Raw genomic sequence first — 10,980 nt, forward strand, 5'->3', positions numbered from 1 at the left:
AAACAAAAATACAACATCAAAATTTGGAAAGAACAAGTTGTGAAGTTGTGGGGAATGCTTCAAACTAAGCATGAAACAAGCACTTCAAAATATGTTTTGCCCTAACTATATTTTGCCAGTAGGAACATGATGCAGGTGAAGGAACATTGGCCTCACTGACATGCAAAACCCACACAAAATGTCCATATGACCCTTTTTTGGGTCCCTACCCACTAGTTGAGAACCACTGCTTCCATCATTGGGACACACCAGCTTCTTGTGCTTGTGCTGTTAGAGCCCGTTCTCTGCGGCCACCTCCACGGTCTGAAGCGAGATTAAACCATCTGATGGCATGATGGTTAATCTCAATGTCAGTTGACTTTTCAGCCACATGACTCTTGCGAACAGCCCCTACAGTGTAAACAAAAAAACAGTAAAAATTAAATGTTATGGTCTCAGGAGCATGAACAAAATAGTTTAACTTCTGACAATTCATTCCACCATCAAAACCACATAAGTAAAGGTACAAACTGTCTAAAATGATCTGATGTATTTATACTTGACAAAAGTATCAAAATTTTGTTTGCAGGCAGTATATGTCCTGAAGTATTAAATGTTTGATTAAAGAACCCCTATTGTGTTATTTCATCATTTCTGACCACTAATACAGATTACAGTGAAATTAAAGGGGTCAAATTATACTTCTTTTCAAGACTAAAAAGTAAGTCTTACATGCCAGTAGGTAGGCCTGGGCAGTATGGCCTAAAAATCCTATCACGGTATTTTTCTTGCCTTCTGTATTATATCACGATATTACAAAATTAAAAAGAGATAATGCTTTTTAATCCAAATTCAAGTGTTATTTACCCCCTTCTCCCCTTAAAACAAGCCTTTAATGGCATACTCAATTTATCTCCAAGTATAGGAACACAGAAAACATGTTTATTTTTTTTTAAGTCTCTCTAGGTTTACTTCTAACTGCACTCCAAGTTTCGCATTTCATCTCAATCCTGATGAGGTGCGTTAAGCTGCTAAAGACTTAAACACGTTTCCTGGTGAAGGCGTTCACAGTAAAAAGTGTTTCAGAAAAGTAATAGCCGCGGACTTTTATTCTGAAGAGCTTGACGGAAGTATTGTGTTTAGCATTGAGTTAGCTTAGCTTTGGCTGCCATTTGGAGAATACGGCTAGTTTACATCAGCTTTTCTGATCTCATTTAACATCACAGCCTGGATCTTTGACTCACTGTGGACTTAGAAAAGAAAGTCATAAGTTAAAATAGACTTTTAAATGGTTGTTTATGCCGTTGTAAGAAGAAGAGCCGTAGTGCTGGGCTCTGAGACCAGCCAAAGCAGCACTTAGTTTGTGTTAAAGCCCTTGGTAGACTGACAGAGACTGCACACTGACTTAGCTGAGGTACAGCCATCAGACTTTGAGAGGAAAAAAACACGTTTTTGCCTGCTAACTCACACTAAGGCAGATACGATGATGTCATTAACAAGCATTAGCACGATTGGTTGGTAGAGTCCAAATCTACCGCATATACGGTGCACCCCTACCAGTAGGACATGTCTGTGAAGTTTCTTGGTCAAACTCCACTCTGATCCTGTATTTCAGCCCACCTCAAACACCCTGTTTATCAGCCCTTTCAAAACACCCTCTTTCTGATGAATGACACAGAACAAAGCTGGGATTTTGGCTCGTGTGGCAAAAAAAAAAGTCAGTCATAAACGATGAATAACTCAAAAGTATACGTCTCAGCTGAAAAAAAAATTCACAGTGAGCAAGCTGAGAGTTCATTGAATACAGTGATGTATGATTTATGTCTGTACAATTTAAAATGAGGGAGCAATTGCGAGTTACAAATGACCTTCATTCGCATGACAATGAAAACTGCTGATGAAATTATTAAAAGCAGTGTGAGTTAACTGATACTTACGCGCAAGAAGTCCCTTGGTTGCCATGTCACTGAACTTCTTTTTATTGTTTACTCCTTTCCAATTTATCTTTTTGGCAACACCATCTGAAAATATGTGTGCCAGGATATTCCATGTGAGATGTTTTGTGTCACGTCCCCCAATAGAGCCCAGCACCGCCACCTGTGAGAAAACAAAACAAAACAAAACAAAGCGCAATGAATAAGCAAGACAAAAGGAGTGAAAATAAATTGAGAATGAGGACAAAAGTAGAGTAAAAGGTGGAGACTAAATACCATGTGCTTCTTCTTTATGGCATTTGCAGGGTCCTTAAGCCAGTCCTCAAAGCGGTCAACCTCATCCAGTGTGTCCAAAGGAAAAGCGATGTCACTAGGCATCTCTGATGTTGGTTCAGATGCAGCATTATTTGATCTTGACAACAGTAGGTTCACCATAGTACTTAGTTTGTTCATTTCATGTTTCATATTTTCCAGAAGTGTCAGCATGTGGAGGTCAGTAGCTGCAGAAAGAACATTAAAATCATAAGGGCCGTGTAAGAATACTAAAAGAAACAAAACAGAAAATCATGCAGAAAACACTACAATGGCAAATGACAGGTTTCTTTAATACATGCATGTATTGGTGTCCATTTATCATCTTTGCATTGACTATTGTACTTCATGAAAAAAGTTATAAATTGTTGGTGGATAAAGTTGCAATATTTTTTGAAAAAAGTAAAAAAAAATCTTTGAGAAGCAAAGGTATTTGTCTTTATGTGATCCTATTTTTTTCATTCAGGACCCCATGTACTGCTTCTGAAAAAAGTCGATTTAGAGGTCTGCTCACAAAATATTACATGAGGACAAACAAATTAAGCAAAACATTTTCTGTTTTAGAGGCTGGGGTGGACAAAACTTTGTGACATCAGAGTGTGGTCATGAGCCAAAAAGATTGAGAGCCACTGTGTTAATATCTATACAATTTGAAACTGCATGGGGGAGGGGTGAGTACACTTACGTGTGCAGGGAATTGGCTCCCTCCCAGATTGCCCCACTCTGACTGTGGGCCTGAAGACTTCCAAGGTTTCCTCACTATTAGTGGACGTAGATGAATCAAAGTCAAAGGATGGCAGTGGATGCTGTGGTGCTGACTGAGGAGGTGGAGGAAATGTGGACAGTCCTGGAGGTGGCAGATATGAAGATGATGGACAAGGGATTGGTGAGGACAGTTCAGTGAATGTGTGATCAGGAGACGGACAGTCATAGAATGGCTGATGAGGAAAAGCAGAAGGTGAAGCATAGGAGGATGACCCTGGAGGAGCACCATAGGAGGATGACCCTGGAGGAGCACCATAGGAGGATGACCCTGGAGGAGGCAGTTGTGGAGGAGCAGCATAGAAGGATGACTCTGTAGGAGGTAGTTGTAGAGGAGCAGCATAGGAGGATGACCCTGGAGGAGGTGGTTGTGGAGGAGCAGCATAGGAGGATCTTGGTGGAGGTGGTTGTGGAGGAGCAGCAAAGGAGGATTTTGGTGGAGGACTGCTAAACAAGTACATAAAATAAATGGGGATATGTTGGTGTTTTACTGTGGTGAGCATTTTCCCAACTACAGCAGCATCATTTTAATAAGCACAGAAATTAATTTGGGTGACCCAATTGATTGGCCTGCAATCATTATCAGCTGGTTTTCATTCGAAATTTGAGATAGAAAGATCAGAATTAATGCTTCTAGTCTATGATCACCACATCCAAACACTTGTGGTTATGTTTTTTTCTTTTTATCATAATAGGTAGCCAGAAAACTAAACAAAACAAAACAAAACAAATTTGAAACTTGTTTGGTAAATCTTTTTTAATTCATGCCCTAAAAAATTGGTTGACATTTTGGTTTCAAAAACCATAACCCATTGAAATTTTATATGATTAAGCATCAAATACAGTTTATATTTACCTTTGTGGTGACAATGAGGATGTTGACGACTGATTAGGGCATGGTAATGGTGTTGAGCATCCATGGAATTTGGCCTTTTTCTTTGACACAGACCCAGTGTCACTTTCATAATCTGTATCACCATAATGGTGGCTGTAAAAAAACACAACACTTTACAGTACACATTAATTCAATTTCAACACAATAAATAAACTTGATTCACACTTACATTGGTTTATGTTTTCGCTTGATACGACCAACTGGTGTCTCCTCTTCATCACATGAGTCCAACTCAGATGTTTCACAGGTCAAGGATTTTTTCAGTCCAAGCCATGCTGACTGGTAGTCATCTAAAACAAAATTTACTTTAGTACATAACAGGCCACAAAAGGAGACATGAGATACTAACACTAACAGGTCAGTGATTCCCAACCTTGGAGTCAGGGCCCCAAGTGGGGATGAATGGAATTCAAAATGACGTTGCCTGGGAATTGATCAAGAAAAATACTATAATATTTTTATCATGATAATGAAATACAAGCTCAACCATCCCCTAATATATGGTGAGTTAAATCAGAGTATTAACAGCTCTACAGTACCAGTAATTCACTCACAATTGACCTACAGAATAAACATGAAAGTGAACGGGAAAAATCATTTAAAAAATAAATAAATACAAAAAAAAAAGAGGTCTTTTTTTCTATCAACTTTTTCTGTGAAATACTGAAATTTTTTTTTGGTATTTTTGACTTTTTACTTGAAATTTTGTCTTTTTGAAGGAAAGAATTTTTGTTGTTAAAATGTATGATTCTTTTCTGACATATTAGGACTTTTTCCAGGAATATTAAACCTTTTTACGCTTTAAAATTTAGAATAATATGGTAATATGACAAAAGTGTCCTCTGTTCCTGTTTTAAAGGTTACATTACAGTTAATTGATGTAATATTCTGAGTTTACTAGATTGTTCAAGCTGTTATATTATTTATTTTTATCCACTTAAGATACTTTGAAAAGGCATTAGTATTGATTATCAAAAATCTCATTGCATATGTATTTTGTAAAAACATCAGTAGTCATCCCCACACTATCAGATTTTTTTCTCGTATCCCCAAGCCCTGATACAGGCCATCAACACTTATTTGTGTTTATTTGTCATCCTTGCACCAACTACTGTTTCATGAAAAATAAAACTTAACAGAAAATGCTGCAATACTTTGCAAAAAAAGTCATAGTATTGAGAAAGTTGATAATTATCTACTATATTGATTCATTTAGGAGCGCATGTTTTGAAAAATGTAAGTGTTGAGCTCTGCTCACGAACTGGAAGTCGCCAAATGTTTTTGCAACATCAAAGTGGGGTCAAGAGATAAAGAAGCTGGGAACCACTGAATATATATAATCTGTGTGTATAATAATGTAATTAATATTTTTGTTACCATATCCCTTCAAAACTCTGACAGGATGCCTTGTCCAGTTCTGGCCTGGTGCTTCTGCACACCGCACAGCTTTGTTGATCCGTACATCACTTGCATAATTTGGCCAGAAGACTTCATTGTCATTGTACCATGATTGAGGTACTACAGATACAGACTTTCTTGCATCGAGAAATTGTACAACATAAAACATTCTGTGAAACAAGAAAACAGAGCATTACACATTTATATAGCCATTTTAACATAATGATTGCTGGCTTGTATAGGAAATATAAATACTTTCAATGAGTACATTTTTAAGTGTGGCCCTGTGTTGCATACATGTGTATTAACAAATGCTACTGTTGAGAAAATATACTTACAGTGTTATGACATCCATGTAACTGTAGAATGATGATGCCAAGACGACTCAGCTAACAACACCTAGTAGCTAAACCACTTAATCTAGTGTTTTTGGGTATGTAAAATTGGTATGGATACAAAACCTCTCCTGTGGGGGAGTGGGACACATTTCTGTGTAACCGCACAAACTGCAGCATACATAAATTGTTCTGATAACTGTGAGACACTATAAATATTCAGGAAGTCTGAGCTAAATGGATATGTAAAAAAGATGGACTTATCTGAAAAGGTTCTATAGACAACACAGATTCCATCATGACACTCAACAATATTGTCAATCAGGCAAATGTCATTTGCAATGAAAAATACATTATCTCCTGTTGAGACTTTGATAGTCCACTGCTCAGTCATCATTTGGCTGTACTGCCCTTGAACTCCCTTAGATGTAAGCCCATCAGGAATGGGTCCAACAAAGTGAGGCTTCCCTAAAATATTGGACATTTGATCAACAGTCCTTTGAGTAGTTTGCTCAGACAACCGACGTAAAATCTGTGCAAGTGGATGCTCAGGTTTTCTAACTAGTCTTTTAAGCTTTTGAAGGTGGTTCTCATAAGGAAATGCTGCTATGTTGTCCAGACAACCATGCTGTCTTACATCCTGAGCCAGATGTACTAATGAATGCACATTGTACACAAGTGCATCCTTGCCATATATTTGGCCAAAATGGGTCACAAACATGCGGAGCAATGTCTCAGCATACTGGCAGTGCAATGAGGACAATGTTGGACTGACTAAGATGGCAATGCCAGAAAACAGCAGCATGAAATTATTATAAATGTTGATATCCAGAAATGAAGGAAGAACCACGGGCCCAGTGTACAATAAAAACATCCTAAATTCTGTAGCCTTCCACCTGTCAAGTTCCCTCAGTGTTCTGGGTTTTCTGGCAAATTCCACAGGAATATGATTGCGCAACCCTGTCAGACAGTCAGACATCTGATTGACAATATTAGCTGGTAAACAGAATTTGAGAGCACCTCTAAGCCAAATGTTCACAAGTTTCCTTACAACACCCAAGCAGACTGAATGCATATAATCATTTGGGAACTGAGACACCATTCCAATACTTAAACCATGAAAAGGGTTAGGGCCACTCTGGTGATGTTCTTCATTTTGCCGTTGTACGAACGATTCATCTGTTCTCAGTGGGCAAGTGATCAAAGGAAAGGTCATTCTGTTTAGATAGTGTCCTTGCTGCACACATTTGTCACATCCAAAATATCCGTTATGAGACTTTATGTTTTTTACAAAAGCACGGGCAGGTGCATCACAAATTACAGAATCTAACTTAACAGAAATCCTTTTGCCCTCAAAATCAAAACCACTCTCCAGCTCTTTCAACTCACAAACAAAGTCTTTCAAAAATACGTCTGCTGGCTTTGGTTTTTGTGGTCCGCAGAACAATGCTATCACAACAGGTTCCTTAAGTGGAAAACTTATTAAGAGTCCTAAAATGGGCCACACTTGAATGCCACTACTCTTGAACAAGGGTAACCCATCAATGTTAATTTGTAGTTTCAATGCACAGCCATTGGTAATTGACTCAAATGCCTGGTGCAGTTTCTGTTTAATGGCGGACAAGATGCCAATGTAATAATAAAGTCCTCCACATCTTTTTTTTATGTTGTAAGTAATCTTAGTCTTAAGGAGGGTTCTCGCATCCTTTGGAAGGTCAGGATGGTAAAACCTCAACAAGCCAAGAAGAGCTGTGAGAGCCACTAAGGAAACTCCAAATGTTAGTGCCCAGTTACGGAGACTGTCACCTAAGTTACAAGAAGACTGATCTACTGTTTCATCAGAATCCTGGTCTGAGTCAGACTCTTCCTCAAGCAGATCCATCCCCAAGGACTGCTGGTCAAAAGGTAAAGCATCTATCTCTACAAATTCCTCCTCTAACAGCCTTTCATTCCCAGTCTCCTCCATGTCACTCTCACCATTCTCCAAATCAACCTCAGTAACTCTTTCCCTGTATCCAGTCTGTTCTTTCTCTCCACTTTGTACACTGTAATGCTTGGGTGCAAAGCTTTCCCTGTGCATATCCCTAATCTGTTGAAGTCGTCTTTTAACATCTCTGCGTGCTCTCCATCTAATGGTGGCATCAGAGAGCACCCTTGAATCCATCCCCCACCTATTTTATTCTTCCAGGAAAGCTGTTAAATTGACAGAAAAATAAAGGAGCAATATTTTAAAAATATTTGTGGAATTCACACATGTATGTGTGTGTATGGCTGAAACCAAGTGCAAAAAAATCCTGATAGCATAAAAATCAGTTTACTTACATGACAGCTTGGGTGGTGTGAGGACTAGAGGTGGTCTGCAAGGAGACTTATATTTTGTCAACTGTAGAATGAAATGAATGAAAAGTGAGAAACTGAAAACAAAAACACACACAATGTGTCATTTGATGATACACTTTAAATTAAAATGAATGGACTTTGGTCAGATAATACAAAATCCACTCAAATACTAGCACCATTATCTGTTAACCTTTTACCATTCACTCCATTTTCAGGATTAAACCTAAACCTAATTTGAGTTGTCAGTGCACAAAACTGCTTTTCCATAAATCATCATTGACTGAGGCAGGACTTCTTTAGTAGTTGACAGGACCTTATTATATGAAATTAGGAAATCACAATAAATAAAATAATAACATATTTTTTTGTATTGTTTTCCAAAGATTTTCGTGAAAATAAGTGCTTTGGTGTCTTAAATTAAAAGATTTTGTGACTCAAATGAATGCCAAATTTACCAGAAGGATCATAATTACCAGCCAATCAAGAGGGAAATGCATGAATTTATTTTCTGTTTACTGCAGAGCAGAGGGACTGACAGACCCATGTTACTGACCAAACACTAAATCACTGATGGCTGTCAGAATGTTGGGCTATTTAACACTTATTTTCACACATGGAAATCACTTACTGCACCTTTAACTAGATGCTTTTACCCTCACATAATGCCCATATGCTAATTCACGGTATCCTCCTACTATTTAGTCTATATAAAACATTTCTAACGCACAGTTCAGTCATGAATAACCTAATCAATGTGAAGGTTGTAATCTGAGAAAATATTCACAATCACACTATTTAAGTGGCCATTTGTTACTTAAAACAATGATTTATACTGCAAGTAAAGACTACATTGATCTTTTATATTGAGATTAAAAAAATGAAATATGTCCATCTGGGGAATATGATAAGGAATAATAACATTTAAAGCTAATAGAAACATTTCCAGGTGTTTATATTGATCTCCAAGGTAAAAATGTGCAAAAAAAGGAGTAAAAATCATTAAATTTACCCCATACAGTATTTAATGTTTAAATAAATCAATACTTGGACACTATATGTTTGACAGTAAGCAACACTTTGTTAAAATGCCAAATTCCTGAATGGCACTTCTGCAGGGCGTTGTTGTTTGCCCTGACAGAGAGAGTCCTTTGAGCTAATGCTTATAAGCAACGCATTTTACCAACACTAGATCTCAAACATAAGCATGGTGGTGACAACCGGTGTTACAATACATTATTTGCAGGTTCATAACCACAGCACACAGTTAGCATCTGTATTTAAGTGTTCTGAGCCATTTGCTAACGTTATCGGCTAGTCATACTGTTAGCCTGTCTAACAACATCTAATGCCAGCACACAAAAGAATCGACGTAAACTAAATGAGCAAACTCATATGTTTAATCGAAACATTAAACAGCAAAGCAACATGATACCAATCATTTACATGTTTTTCTGTGTACTTACCAAGAACTCCACCAATGTTTGCTGCCTAGCTGTCCGCGTTCTCTGCTGCTTTAGTCGTCCATCCGTTACACAAAAAAAGAGGCGGTGTCACTTGAATTTGCGCGCGTCTAATTCGCACATCTGGGCCGAGCCAGTTCCTAATAATAATTAAAAAAAGAGGAGGTGGCATTGACTTAAATTTGCGCACGTCTGGTTCAAGCAGCTGGGCCGAGTCAGTTCCTCATACACCTCAACGATAGTTTATCTGCGCACTCCACCCGGATTCGGTGCAAAGGTGGTGCAGATGCTCACAACGGATGCGACTGTTACGCGGATTTGGCGCAGTGTGGACTGCTGTCTGGGTCTTAAGTTGCTTTTTAAAAGAATCAACAGTGTCTACTTATCTTAAAAGAAGTGAGTTCCAAAGACTTAGAGCAATGACCTTAAATGCACAGTCTCCTTTGGTTTTCAGTCTGGAGTGTGGAACAACCAACAGACCCTGATCAGAGGACTGAAAACGCCTGCTGGGATTGTAAGGTTTTAAGAGTTCTGAAAGGTATACTGGTGCTTGACCATGCAGGGCTTTATAAGTAAACATAAGAATCTTGAATGTATTCTGAAATGAGAAGCCAGTGGAGAGAATACAGAATTGGTGTTATGTGTGATCTTTTTGAAGACTTGGTAAGTAGTCTAGCTGCAGCATTTTTGAAATAATTGTACAGATGTACATTTACAGATGTTTTACTGAGACAGGTGAAAAGTGAGTTACAGTAGTCCAAACGGGAGAAAATGATTGTGTGAATAATCATCTCTATCTGAGCTGTGAAAACAAAATGTCTCAGTAGAGCAATATTTCTGAGTTGAAAAAAAAAACAAGAACAAACCAGCTTATTGACATGTTGGTCCAGAGACAAGGACTGGCTAAAAGAAACACCCAGACTGAGAAGAACAGGTTTTCCACATGTAGATAGGGTACCAAGTTTCTCTAGTATACATGGCACTAAGCCATCTGGGGGCCGAGACAAGGACCCCAATTTTGTCAGCGTTTAGATGTAGAAATTATCTTCCTCCCAATCTTTAATGGCACTCAAACAACAGAATAGTATTGAAACTTTTGAGTAATTTTGAGGCGTGAAAGATATATGTAATTGGATGGCATCAATGCAACAGTGATAGGATATATCTTTAAAGCTGTTGATTATGTTGCGAAGGGAAGAAGCTACAAATAAAACAGTTTTGGGCCAAGGACCAAACCTTGGGGAACTTCACAAACAGGGAGGAATTAAAAGAGGTGTGGTTGTTAATAGTGACTGACAATGTTCTGTCTGATAGGTAAGAAGAGAACCAGTCAATGGCTGAGCCAGCAATAAATAAACTATGTTTGTTATGACTGTAATGTGGCCTGATGGTTCATAACACAGTGGCCTGTCCTACGACAAACCTAAATAAAGATTTAATCACTTTACAGGGACTTTAATGTCACTTACTGTACCAATATCATTCATTTAAAGTATAAATGAAAAAATTAGTTTTCACATATTGAAACCTATCATTTAAATACATTTAACCAAAGTTGTCCTACA

At 38.0% G+C, this 10,980-nt stretch overlaps 1 protein-coding gene across 1 annotated transcript; it reads right to left on the reverse strand.

Annotated features, from left to right (window-relative positions):
- Positions 1 to 222: 222 nt before the first annotated feature.
- On the reverse strand, positions 223 to 3,490 carry LOC121509006 (pollen-specific leucine-rich repeat extensin-like protein 2). The gene is made up of 4 exons (XM_041786183.1): positions 2,911 to 3,490; positions 2,190 to 2,413; positions 1,917 to 2,076; positions 223 to 390 (listed from the first exon to the last, which is right to left on the reverse strand). Exons 1-4 carry the CDS (start codon positions 3,488 to 3,490, stop codon positions 236 to 238), a joined length of 1,119 nt encoding a protein of 372 aa, XP_041642117.1. The 3' UTR covers positions 223 to 235.
- Between the last annotated feature and the right edge of the window lie 7,490 nt (positions 3,491 to 10,980).

Source organism: Cheilinus undulatus, linkage group 4 (genome assembly GCF_018320785.1).
Source record: "Cheilinus undulatus linkage group 4, ASM1832078v1, whole genome shotgun sequence".
Taxonomy (NCBI): domain Eukaryota; kingdom Metazoa; phylum Chordata; class Actinopteri; order Labriformes; family Labridae; genus Cheilinus; species Cheilinus undulatus.